The sequence below is a fragment of the Suricata suricatta genome, chromosome 3 (assembly GCF_006229205.1).
Source record: "Suricata suricatta isolate VVHF042 chromosome 3, meerkat_22Aug2017_6uvM2_HiC, whole genome shotgun sequence".
Lineage (NCBI taxonomy): Eukaryota > Metazoa > Chordata > Mammalia > Carnivora > Herpestidae > Suricata > Suricata suricatta.
Genome location: NC_043702.1, coordinates 90,802,459 through 90,816,729, shown reverse-complemented (window position 1 = coordinate 90,816,729; position 14,271 = coordinate 90,802,459). Strand labels below are relative to the sequence as shown.

At 33.9% G+C, this 14,271-nt stretch overlaps 1 protein-coding gene and 1 pseudogene across 1 annotated transcript in view; both read right to left on the bottom strand.

Annotated features, from left to right (window-relative positions):
- Positions 1-14,271, bottom strand: part of ZRANB3 (zinc finger RANBP2-type containing 3) — a 281,276-nt gene that overhangs the window by 103,870 nt on the left and 163,135 nt on the right. The window contains exons 4-5 of the mRNA XM_029934667.1: positions 12,304-12,482; positions 4,401-4,632 (exon numbers count right to left, since the gene is read on the bottom strand). Of these exons, the coding sequence (XP_029790527.1) occupies positions 4,401-4,632; positions 12,304-12,482 (411 nt within the window). The remainder of the gene's footprint in view (positions 1-4,400; positions 4,633-12,303; positions 12,483-14,271) is intronic.
- LOC115287869 lies at positions 9,582-9,921 on the bottom strand (annotated as a pseudogene).

The following is a 14,271-nucleotide window of genomic DNA, read 5'->3' as shown; positions in this document are numbered from 1 at the left end:
TATAAACCTGTTTCTCTGCTGCCTTATTGCCAGTTATATTAAATAGAGTATATGACAAGAGTTTATTAATACTGTACTGGAGTCAACATCCATTAGTGATAATGAAACTCATCCTACACAATAAACGTTGTCTCTTGTCTCCCTCTTACCAGCCACAAAGGTTTTCAAAGGTGAACATAAGTTCATTTGTGTATTTTTCTTTATATTTTGTATTTTAAAATTATGTTGTATTTATTACAGTATTGTATTCATTTTTATATCAATATTCTTGGGTTGTAGAACGAATCATCTGAGTTTCCATTCATTCTTATGGGGTAATTCACTTTGATACACAAGTACCTTGGATTACAAACATTTTTCTGGAATGAATTATGCTGGCAAACCAAGGTTTTACCATATATTCTCTTTCATTCACATGAAGATGATCATATTATACATATACAACTAGAATTTTGTCCCCTAAAACACGTCTTAGAAGGGACCTGGGTGGCTCAGTCAGTTTAGCGTCTGGCTTCGGCTCAGATCATGATCTCACAGCTCGTGGGTTCGAGCCCTGTGTCGAGTTCTGTGCTGGCAGCTCAGAGCCTGGAGCCTGCTTTGAATTCTGTGTCTCCCTCTCTCTCTGACCCTCCCCTGCTCACACTGTCTCTGTCTCTCAAAAGTAAATAAACATAAAAAAATTATTAAAAAAACATCTTAGACTTCATTAAAGTACATATATATTTGTACTTAGTTTTAAAAATTAACTAAGCAAAGCATTACTATAATAAAGCATTAAAGGCCCATAGCACCCATTCCTAATGTAGAAGTACTATAAAATATTTAAACAGTCACCTGATCATGGACATATAGGCCTTTTCTAGCTTTTACACAGTTAGTAATTTTATGTAAGCCTAAGTATGTATATTTATGTGCATATAAACAAATGCAGGTGTAGGAATATGTATCTACAGCATATATCAATCATTTATCTATTCATTTATCTACCCATCCATCCATCCATCGACCCACCCACCAATCTGCATCTCCATTAGATGAGCCTGTAAAATATATTTTTAGAAATGAAATAGGTGGGTTTAAGGTAATGCTTTTCAAAGTTTGATGGATGTTACTGTGTTATGCTGTAAAATGCAGGTCCCAATTTATATTCTCATGGATAATATCATGAAGTCTTTTCATTTTCATAACTTGGATAGGCTCACTGTTATTTTAGTATGCTTTTTAAAATTAGTGGCTTCAGGGGCACGTGGGTGGCTCAGTTAGTCATGGTCTCCTGGATCATGGGTTTGAGCGCCATGTCAGGCTCCATGCTGGCAGCTCACAGCCTGGAATCTGCTTCAGATTCTGTTTCCCAGTCTCTCTGACCCTCCCCCACTCATGCTCTTTCTCTCTAAAAAATAAATAAACATTTTTTAAAAAATTAGCAGCTTCAGAGAATCTGCCCCCAAACCAAGAGCATACTGTATACACTATGTTAGCCAACCTGATGACAAATTATATTAAATAAGGAAATAAATAATAAATAAATAAAATTAGCAGCTTCACTGAGAAATAATTCATATATCACTTTTATTGTTCACACTTTTACAGTGTATAATTCACTGGCTCTTCATATACTCACAAAATGCCTCAATAACCACTATCTAATTCTGGAATATTTTTTTCATTATAGAAAGAAACCCCATATCCATTACTAGTCATTTCCTATTCTCCCTCTCTCCTAATCCTGGCAATCACCAATCTGATTCCTATTTTCATTACTTTGCTTTTTCTGATATTTCACATAAATAGAATCATACAGTATATAGCCTCTGTATCTGACTTCATTCACTTAGCATAATGATTTCAAGGCTCATCCATGTTATAGAATGTATTAGTACTTCATTCCTTTGTAGGGCTGCATTTTCATTATCTATTCATCAGTTATGGACACTGGCTTCTTACTATTTTCTGGATATTACTAATAATGCTACTATGAGCATCTCTATGTATACAATTTTTTTGTAAATGTATGTTTTCAGTTTTCTTGTGTATATACTTGAAAATAGAATTGCTAGGTCTCATAGTAAATCTGTTTTTAACTTTCTAAGTAATTGCCAACATGTTTTCCAAGCAGAAAAATTTATAGCTGTGTACATCTACATTAAAAAAGAAGAAAAATCTCAAATCAATAACCTACTTTCTACCTTAAGACACTGGGAAAGAAAGAGTAAACTAAACACAAAATAGAAGGAATACGTAATAAAGAGTAGAATGGAAATAAACAAGGTGGAGAATGGAAAAACAATGGGAAAAAAAATCAATGAAACCAAATACTGGTTTTTGGAAAGATTGAGAAAATTTTAGCTAGACTCCCCAAATTAAAAAAGAGAGAGAAGACTCAAGTTACCAAAATCAGAAACAAAAGAGGGGATATTACTATCAACCTCATAAACAAGAAAGGGAACACTATGAACAAATGTATACTAATAAATTAGATTACTTAAGTTAAAATGAAAAAATGCCTAGAAGACACAAAGTATCAAACAGGCCCAAGAATAAATACACAATCTAAACAAATATATATTCAGTGAAGAGACTGAATTATTAATTTAAAAAATACCTGCAAAGAAAAACTCAAGCCCAGATGGCTTCACCACTAATATCTACCAACCTTTTAAAAATGAAGTAATACCAATGTGTCACAAACTCCTCTAAAACTCAGAAAAGGAGAGACTACTTCCCAACTCACTCTATGAAACCAGTATTACTTTGATAACAAAACTAAAGATATAACAGGAAAACTATATATCAATATCTCTTGTGAATAAACACACAAAAATCATCAACAAAATAAAGCAAACTGAATCCAGGAATAAATAAAAGGATGATACATAGTCAAGTGAGATTTATCATGAATGCAAGGTTGGCTTAACATCTAACTAAAATCAATTAACACAATACACCTTACCAAAAGTATCTCTCAGGCTTGGCTTACAAATCAAATAATAACAATGGCTACTTATGTTAAGTGCTTACCATGTGCCAGGACACACAGCAAGATACTTTCAAACCAGTATTTCCTTTAATTCTTACAACTACAAGACAAAATGCACACTGTTTTCTATGACTCAGTGTTCATTAATAGAAAGGGCTTCTCTAGGTTACACTGACCCTTACAGACTCATAAGAATTTCATCCCCCATTTCTTCTTCCCAACCCTTTAATTACTCCATACTCTATATGGCTTTAAATGGTGGTAAGGCTAAGTGGGGTATTAAACAAATGCCTTATTCCTCTCTTCTAAGTAGTTACCCTATACAATCTGAACATAAGTACTAGTTTCTCTTTATCTTTCCAACCATGGATTTGAAGTAAAAGAGAAATAGAAAGAAGTTCTGTAATGCAATACAAAAGATATAAAATAGATTAAAATCCAATTCCAAGGAGCTTATAATGTAAAATAACAAACTGGATAAGTGAAGATTAAAACGATAAGAAAATAAATGTGATGAATATTACAACTTTATGCTAAATATGAAAACCTTATGCTAAAAGTAAAAACTATTTTTTTATGTACATGAGCAAGCACAAGAAAGGTTTACATATAAAAAGAAAAAACATTATGGGAATGCAAACTGGTACAACCACCCTAGAAAACAGCATGGAGTTTCCTCAAAAAGTAAAAATAGAACTATCCTACAACCCAGCAATTACACTACTAGGTATTTATCCAAGGGATACAGGTGTGCTATTTCGAAGGGGCATCCCAATGTTTATAGCAGCACTATCAAAAATAGCCAAATTATGAAAAGAGCCCAAATGTCCATTGAAGGATGAATGGATAAAGATGTGGTAGATATAGACAATGGAGTATTACTCAGCAATAAAAAAAAATGAAATCTTGCCATTTGTAACTATGGTGGATGGACTAGAGGGTATTATGCTAAGAGAAAGTCATCAGTAAGAGAAAGACCAGTATCATATGACTTCACTTATATCAGGACTTTAAGAGACAGAACAGATGAACATAAGGGAAGGGAAGCAAAAATAATATAAAAACATGAAGGGGGACAAAACATAAGAGACTCTTAAATATGAAAAATAAACAGAGGGTTACTGGAGGGGTTGGGGAAGGGGGCTGGGCTAAATGAGTAAGGGGCATTAAGGAATCTACTCCTGAAATCACTGTTGCACTATATGATAACTAACATGAATGTAAATTTTTTAAAATAAATAAATAAAAAAGAAAAAAATCCCAGAGAAAACATTCATAGTAAAAGATGTATTTAATCATTAATGGCCATCTAGAAGTTTCCAAAGCACTCTTCTAGCATTTGAAGCATCTATTTTAAAATTAAACACTGCAAAACAGGTGAATGGTATATTTCTTTAAAGCCTAAGTGTAACGATTCTAATACCTCTTCAGGCCTTCCCAAAGCTGGAGTTCCTGTAAGAAGAATGGCTCGCTTGGCTGTCTGTACTATTGGCAATAAAATTTTGCTGCGGGTTGCACTCCTGGACTTCATGTAGTGGGATTCATCCACTATAACAACTTGGAAGTTCTGATTATTCAGTGCACTTATCAAAGTCTCTGCATCTGTGGTTAAAAGACCATAACCCAGAACTGTCACTTTGCTTGTCGATATTCGCCTAGAGAAAACAAAAAAATCCATGGAGTTTAAAAATATTTCAGTAACCAATTTATCATAAACAATACAACTCTTTGGGAAGAAATTCAGATGAAATAAGGAAAAAAGGAAAAATAAATGGATGGCATTATACTGTTGAAACTCAATTTCTCTTAAGATTTTAGTTTTCAAATATGATAAACCAGAATGCAAAATTTTAAATTTTGATCGGCCAAAACCAAATATTTGGGTTAACTGTCTTTGGAAGATTTTGACAACTACCAAGACACATTTTACTAGAATAAGGATATTACTTTGAGAATATTTGCTTCCAGGCATCTAGAATCATAGATTAAATGGGTACTCAAATATTAGTTGAATCTTTATTGAAGCCTTCCCACAAGGAAAACAGTAGTGTTTTTCAACCCAGGTGCTACTGGAATTTTAAAGAGAATACTTAGTACTGAAGGGCTGTCCAGTGCACAGCAGACTGTCTCACGAAGGCCAGCAGAGTCCTTGAAACCATGACAATGAAAACTCCCCAGCCATGGGGTGACAAGTATGGGAAAGGAGAGGGGGTGCCACTTTATGCAGAGAAACACAGGGCTACAGAGATCTCTAATTTTTTGTACTATTCATACATCTATAGTATTATTTACCATGCTATAATGAAATTATTCACTTACATATTTATCTTCCTTGTTATCTTATAAGATTGAGGACAAAGAAATATGTCTTTTTCATCTCTCTATATATAGTGCTATGCTCCCAATGAGGTTGTAGAATTAAATAGTAGATAAATAAATGAAAAAACAACAAAACACATTACTTTTGCATTTTCTAGAACACCAGTGAAAAAATACAGGACAATCAGTCTTCTGCAGTTCTCTACCCTCTAAGAGAAAAGGCAGAGCTCCTAAATATCACAACACAACAATACAATGGCATTTAAATTTTTTTCTATTTTTAAAATTTTAATTCCAGTGTAGTTAACAGTGTTAGGTGAGTTGTATTCAGTTGTGTACAATATACTGATTCAACAATTCCATGTATCACCTAGTGCATATCAAGATAATATGATACCTATTTTACCCACCTATCCCACCTGCCTCCACTCTGGTAACCATCTGTTTATTCTCTATAGTTAAGAGTCAGTTTCTTGGTTTGCCTCTTTTTTTTTTTTCCGCTCCTTTGTTTATCTGTTTCCACATACGACTGAGATGATATGGTATTTCTCTGACTGGCTTATTTCACTTAATATTATATGAACTATACCCAGGTTGGTGCAAATCCCAAGATTTCATTCATTTTTTAAAGGTTCTCTATTTTGAGAGAGAGAGAGAGAATGAGAGAGCAAGTGAGCACAAGTAGGGGAGGGGCAGAGAGAGAGAGGGAGGCACAATCTCAAGCAGGCTCCGCCCTGAACCTGATGCATAGCTCAATCTCACAAGCTTAAGATCATAACCTGAGCTGAAAAGAGTTGGACGAGTTGGACGCTTAACTGACTGAGCCACTCAAGCACCACTTCATTCTTTTGTTATGACAGAATAGTATCCCATCCATTGAGAGATATCCATCCATCAATAGACAACGGGCTGATTCCATAATTTGGCTATTGTAAATAACACCGCAATAAACATAGATACATATGTCCTTTTGAGTTAGTGTTTTCATATTCCTAGAGTAAATACCCAGTAGTGTGATTACTGGATCATATGGTAGTTTTATTTTTAATTTTGTAAGACATCCAAACTGATTTCCACAGTGTCTACACCAGTTTCCATTTCCACCAACAGGACATGAGGGTTCCTTTTTCCCCACATCCTCCTCAATACTTCTTATTTCTTGAGTTTTTTATTTTAGGCATTCTGACAGGTGTGAAGTAATATCTCATTGTTATTTTGTGTGTGTGTGTGTGTGTGTGTGTGTGTGTGCATGTTTAGTTCTCTGAGCTTTTTTTTTAATAGTTTATTGTCAAACTGGTTTCCATATAACACCCAGTGCTCTTCCCCACAAGTGCCCTCCTCCATTACTACCCCCCTCCCCTCTCAGCTCTCAGCTCATTTTCAGTATTCAATAGTCTCTCATGATTTGCTTCCCTCTCTCTCCCCAACTCTCTTTCCCCCTTCCCCTCCCTATAGTATTCCGTTAGGTTTCTCCTGTTAGACCTATGAGTGCAAACATATGGTATCTGTCCTTCTCCGCCTGACTTATTTCGCTTAGCATGACACCCTCGAGGTCCATCCACTTTGCTACAAGAGCCAGATTTCATTCTTTCTCATTGCCTCAACCGCAGCAATTTCATTGTGATTTGATTTTGCATTTCTGTGATTATGGGTGATGTTGAGAATCTTATGTATCTGGTGGCTATCTGTCTTATTTGGAGAAGTGTCTGTTCATGTCTTCCCTTTTTTTTTTTACTGGGGTTGTTTTTTGGATGTTGAGTTGTGTAAGTTCTTCTTAGATTTTTGATTCTAAGAATCAGTTATATTGTTTGCAAATATCTTCTCCCATTCAGTAAGTTGCCTTTTAGTTTTGTTGATGGTTTCCTTCACTGTGCAGAAGCTTCTTACTGCAATATAGTCCCAATAGTTTATTTTTGCTTTTGTCTCCCTTGCCACAGGAGACATACCTTGAAAAAAGTCATTACAGCAAATGTCAGAGAAATTACTGCCTGAGCTCTTTTCTAGAATTTTTATGGTTTCAGGTCTCACATTTAGGTCCTTAATCCATTTTAATTTTTTTGTATGATGTAAGAAATAGTCTATTATCATGTTGCTGTCCAGTTTTTCTGACATGACTTGCTGAACAGATTTTCTTTTTCCCATTGTATGTTCTTGCTTCCTTTGTCAAAGTTAATTGACCATATAATTGTGGGTTTATTTCTGGATTTTCTATTCTGTTCCATTGATCTATGTTGTCTATTTTTGTGTCAGTACCACACTATTTTAATTATTACAGCTTTGTATTATAACTTGAAGTATGAAATTTTGATCCTTCCAGTTTTGTTTTTCCTTTTCAAGATTGTTTTGTCCATTCAGGGTCTTTTCTGACTCCATACAAATTTTAGAATTGTTTGTTCCAGTTCTGCAAAAATGCTGTTGTATTTTGATAGGGACTGCATTAAATGTGTAGACTGCTTTTGGGTAGTACAGACATTTTAACAATATTTGTTCTTCGAATCCATAAGTATGGAATGTCTTTCTATTGCTTTGTGCTGTCCTCAATTTCTTTCATCATCGTTTTATAATTTTCAAAGTACAGGTTTTTCATCTCTTTGGTTAAGTTTATTACTAGGTATCTTACAATTTTGGTGCAATTGTAAAGGGGATTATTAATTTCTCTTTCTGCTGTTCATAATTAGTGTATAGCAATGGATTTTCTATCTTGTGATGTTACTGAATTTATTTATCAGTTCTAATAGTTTATTGGTCAAGTCTCTAAATGGTTTTCTATATAGCATATCACGTCATCTGCAAACAGTGAAAGTTTTACTTCTTCCTTATCAATTTGGATGTCTTTTATTGCTTTTTCTTGTCTGATTGCTGTGGCTAAGATTTTCAGCACTACATTGAATAAAATGGTGAGAGTGGACATCCCTGTCTTGTTCCTGACCTTAGGAAAACCTCTCAGTTTTCTCCTCATTATGGATGATGTTAGCTGTAACTTTTTCATATAAAGCCTTTATTACAGTGAGGTATGTTCACTCTAAAACTTCTCTGTTGAGGATTTTTATCATGAATGTATCTTGTAGTTTGTCAAATGCTTTTTTTTTTGCATCTATTGAAATCATAATACAGGTCTTATCCTTTCTCTTATTATTTTTTTTTTAAGATTATTTGAGAGAGAGAATGTGAGTGGAAGGAGAGAGAGAGAGAGAGACAGAGGGACAGAATCCAGAGCAGGATCATGCTGTCAGTACAGAGTCCAATGTGGGGCTCAATCTCACAAACCATGAGATCATGACCTGAGCCAAAATCAAGATGCTTAACCAATTGAAACAGCCAGGTGCCTAATCCTTTATTGATGTGGTGTAACATGTGGCGTGATTTGTGAATACTGAACTACCCTTGGCTCCTGGAAATGAATTCTGATGGACACTGGTGAATGGTTTTTTAACAAACATTGTTGGACTTGGTTTGCTAGTATTCTGTTGAGGATTTTTGCAATTATATACATAACGGATCTTGGTCTGTTGCTCTATTTTTTGATGGTGTCTTTGTCTAGTTTTGGTATCAAGGTAATGGTGGCCCCACAGAATAGTCTGGAAGTTTTCCTTCCTTTTTTATTTTTTGGAATAGTTTCAGAGGAATATGTATTAACTCTTTAAATGTTTGGTAAAATTCTCCTGTTAAGCTATTTGGTGCTGGACTTTGGTTTCACTTTTTTGAATATTGTTTCAATTACATTGCTGGTAATCAGCCAGTTCAAATTTTCTATTTCTTCCTGATTCAGTGTTGGGAGGTTATATGTTTCTAGGAATTAATCCTAGAAACATTTCTTCTAGGCTATTCAATTTGTGGGCATATAATTTTTCATAATACTTCTCCTTTTCTATTTCTGATTTTTTTTTTGATGAGTCTGGCTAAAGGGTTATCATGAATTTTCTTCATTTTTTCAAAGAACCAGTTGCTGGTTTCACAGACTTATTCCATTGATTTTTTTAAATTTTAGTTTCTTTTATTTCTGTTCTAATCTTTATTATTTCTTTCTTTCTGCTGGTTACGGATTTTGTTATTCTTCTTTATCTAGCTCCTTTAGGTGTAAAGTTGGATTGTTTATTTGAGATATTTATTTATTTATTTATTTATTCTTAAGGTAGAACTGTATTGCTATACACTTCCCTCTTAGGACTGGTTTTGCTGCATCCCAAAGATTTTGGATGATTGTGTTTTCTTTTTCATGTATAATCTCCATTTTATTCTTTTTTCCAGAAAACAGTTTTTTTTCAAACCTTAAGGACCTAGCTCCTCACATGGGCTTTGGTGGTGGTTTGAGGTAGGACCTGCAGGTCTAAATCGTGGTGAGGGTGTTCATTCCTTCCATGCATCACCAGAGAAATCCCTGACCACCTTGTGTACAGCACAGCTCACACAGTAATGCAGTTTCACATATAGCTTGGGAAGCACAAAGACAATGAAGACATTGACTTTAGAAATGTCCCTGACAGTGGCGGCCTCTACTATGTGCTGAATAATGAACATCTTAATGGCCTTGTCCTTGTGAGTGCAACAGGCACAGGTGATATAGCAAACAGGCTGCAGGTGGCTGTGGCTCTTTTTGGCCTATTATTTCTTCTTTCCTTGATCATTTTGGAAGTGAGGACCCAAGAGATCAGGATGGATCATTGTGTTTACATTTGCATTTCTCTCCAAGTAAATTTTAATTTCTTCTTTGATTTCCTGGTTGGCCCATTCACTATTTAGTAGCATGTTATTTAACCACCATATATTTGTGTTCTTTACTGACTGTTGTGGTGAATTTCTAGTTTTGTAGCATTGTGGTTAGAAAAGATACATGGTATAATTTGGATCTTTTTCAGCTTGTTGAGACTTGTTTTGTGGCCTAATATGTGATCCACTTTGGAGAATGTTCCAAGTACACTTGAAAAGAAATGTGTATTAAGCTGTTTTAGGATGAAATGTTCTGAATACATCTGTTAAATCCATCTAGTCTAGTGTGTCATTCAAAGCCAATGCTTTCTTATTGATTTTCTGTTTGGATGATCTGTTCACTGATGTTAAGTGAGGTGTTAAACTTCCCTACTACTATTGTATTACTATCGAGTACTTCCTTTAAATTTGTTAACAATTGTTTTATATATTTGGATATTCTCATGCTGGATGCATAAATATTTACAACATTTGCATTTTTTTCTTAATGTCAACTACATTTTAACCCTGGGATAAATCTAGTTAATATAGAGACTTAGGATTTTCTTATTATAATCAAACACTAGAAAAGCTGACAGAAGAAAAGTATAGGGTTACTATTACTAACTTAGGTATACTGAGAACCATCTACAAAAGACAAGCGTTTGAAAGTCCACTGCAGAACAGTTCAGGCATAACCTGGCATAGGCCAAAAGGAGTTACATGTATTTGTGGTAAATGCATGTTGCCAGATGTTGGTATATATCTAAAGCTATTTCTTTAAGTACTTGGAAGACAATGGTAAGTGTTTCTTCCCCTAAACTAAGATCTTCCAGAAAATTTATACTCTGGGTTGTAATACATTCTAACAGATACCAAATGTTATCCAAATAAAAATATTGACCTCTAGACAGTATTTCCTAAATAATAAGAGAAACTAGATGACCTAAATATTATAAAAGATGAGAGAAAATATATGTTTTAAGAAAATTAAATGTAAACTTTTAGATAAACTATAGCTAACAAAAACTGCATATAAAGGCCTATATTCTCTAAATCCTTAAATCATAAATTTTATGCAGTTTTATTGAACAAGAAAAAAATTTTTAATTATTGCCAAAATTTCATTTTGACCATGAAAATACTGTCCAAATTTCCTTAAATCCATAAAGCATATTTTGTAGAATTATAGTTCAAAGGTCAAAAGAGAAAAAGCCTCCAACTACTTTGTTAGGACATTCACAAAAGCCAACTTTATTTTTACAAATAGTCTTTATGTTAAGAATCCTAGAGAAGACACTACAGTACAATACCATAATTTAAAAAAAATCTAAGTATTAACAGACATTTATTATAAATATATATAACTGCCTTTTATTTGAGGGTCAGAAATTGCTTATTTTGTACTTATAGGAGCATGATACTTTGTGTAATTCACCTATAAATACAATGTAATAAATTATCAATACTCAAATAGATTGGTACCATGGCTAGAAAACAAATGGGAAAAAAACCCCTAGTATTTACATTATGATTTATTTTTAAGGGGAAACTTGAAATAATCTCAAAACAAACATTTTTAATATAAAAAGTATTACAATTATAAATTATTATAATAAAGAAAATAAAACTGGTAAATACTCATAACGTATAGAACTTGCATATTAACCAAGAATTTGGAAAGCAAAAACTACCATCGTTGCAAACAGTAAAGGCTCACAAACTTCAAATTAATTATTGAAAAGTTTTAAAATGTATTTTTGAACCCCAAAATAGTGAGTTTTAAGTATATTTAAAGTACATATAAAGTAGATATGTTACATAAATCTTTCAAAGTATACCTATTTACATTTACTTTAAAAATATACCATAAAGGAATTTAAAGCATTAAGTATACTGTTGGGTTTAAGATGAATAATTTCCTTTTTTTATTTAAAAATATTTTTTTATGTTTTTTATTTATTTTTGAGAGACAGAGAGAGATGGCGCGAGCAGGGGAAGGTCAGAGAGAGAGGGAGACACAGAATCCGAGGACAGGCTCCAGGCTCTGAGCTGTCAGCACAGAGCCCAATGTGGGGCTTGAACCCATAAACTGTGAAATCATGACTGGAGCTGAAGTCAGATGCTTAACCAACTGAGCCACCCAGGTGCCTCAAATAATTCATATTTAAAAACGTAAAGTAAAATTCTCCACTCTACTCTCTTGGTTCTAAATTATGATTTATAGATTATATTTCATTCTAAACATTAGTATTTACTAAATACATGTGAGAAGGCTTCCCCCACCCCCGCCCCATTAAAGATTAAAAAGTAGTTCTTACCCAATATCAGTTTTATTCTGAATAACATTGATATCCTCTGGACTTAGCTCTGGGATCCATTTCTCCATTTCTTCTGTCCAAGGGTATCTCAGAGACGAAGGGACCACTATTAAAAGCGGCCATTCCTCCTTATAGAAGTAAGCAATTGCAATTGCCTGGATTGTCTTCCCTAGACCCATCTACATTAAAAATAAATAAAAAATACATAAGTACATAAATAAAAGCTGACATATTTTAAATGAAATACTTATCAAATATTTACTTTAGAGTATCATCATCAAACTAATTTTCCAATGTAAAAATCAATTGGATTACCTAGTTAAAAACTCAGATTATGATGACCTTTAAAATTCATTAAGCAAATTATATTATTTTCCAGTCATTTGTGACTGGACTTAGAGACAAAATAACCTGTAATTTAAAATGTTAGTTATACTTGATTCATAAAGCCTAATTTTATAAATATGTATGTGAGCATTTGTAAGTTCCCCTCTTAGCACAAGAGTAAATGCCTTACCTATACATCACAGTATCGTGCGATTTTAAAGCTAGAAGAAGGCATAAATCATGCATATTTTACAGAACAAGTAAGCACAGAGGTTAAATTATCTGTTCAACTTAACAGTTAACTGGATGCAAAATTGTATAAGAACCCAGGTCCCTGGTGTCTTTGCACTTTAAATATTTTCACATTTACATCAGAAGGCACCATTTTTAAGCTGTACTCATTTAAAAAGAAGTTACTAAGTGAATGTTTTTAGTAGCTTTGTTCATAACAGCCAGAATATGAAGACAACCCAAATGAACTTAAATGGGTGCATGTAACCATGTAATAGAATACCATTTATCAATAAAAGAGGACCAAACTATTGCTAAACACCACATGAGTGAAGCCCAAACACATTTTGCTACGTGAAAGAAGTCAAAACCAAAAGCCACAAACCATATGATTTCAGGATTAAGTCATCCAGAAAACACAAAGCAATAGAGACAGAAAGCACATCAGAGTCTAGGGATGGTCTGTATTCTGATTGTGGGAGCAGTTACATGTCTGTATGCATCTGTCAATGTAAAGAACTGTATGTGTAAAAAGGATGAATTTACCTAAGAGAGTGAATTATCCCAAAACAACACTGACTTTTTGGAAAAAGTAGTTATTGTGAGCCATTAGAAAGAAAAGGACAAAGAGACATATGTCCTCCTGACTTGATGGTTCAAAGAGAAAAAAGACACAGATACCTAAAATGGTTAATTTACACTAAGTTTTAAATGCTGAGCAAAATTAAAGAAGAAAAGATAAAAAGGAAGTTTGGGGCTTTTAACAAGTATCCACTAAGAAAATCTGGTTTTGCTTATGTATTTTTTCTTTAACTGCTGCTATTAACAACAACAAAGAGAGTGGCGCCTGGGTGGCTCAGTCGGTTAAGCCTCCGATTTCGGCTCAGGTCAGATCTCAGGTTCGTGGGTTCGAGTCCCGCGTCAGGCTCTGTGCTGACAGCTAGCTCAGAGCCTGGAGCCTACTTCCAGTTCTGTGTCCTTCTCTCTCTGCCCCTCCCCCTCTCATGCTCTGGTTCTCTCTGTATCAAAAATAAATAAAACATTTTAAAAAATTTATAAAAAAAATAACAAACAACAACAAAGAGAAATCCTAGAATATTCAAGCAAGTTTATATTTATATCAATCACACGAAAAAGAAACCTAGTGTGGATTACTTAGGAAAATGTTCTTTTGATTGGAATAGACTGTCAAAGGGAGACAAGGTAGATGAAATGTAGGAAGTGAATTTGTATCTGTCCTGGTGTTTGCTAAGTGCTCAGATATTTGAATGTATAAGCAAATTAATGAGTAAATAAGACCAAGATTGTTCAATTCTGTAGAACAGGAAAAACCCAGGTAGAGAAAATTTAGAAGAGAAGATTAATAAAAAGATTTTAGTGCAAGAGCAGTAACATTAACATTTCAAAGTT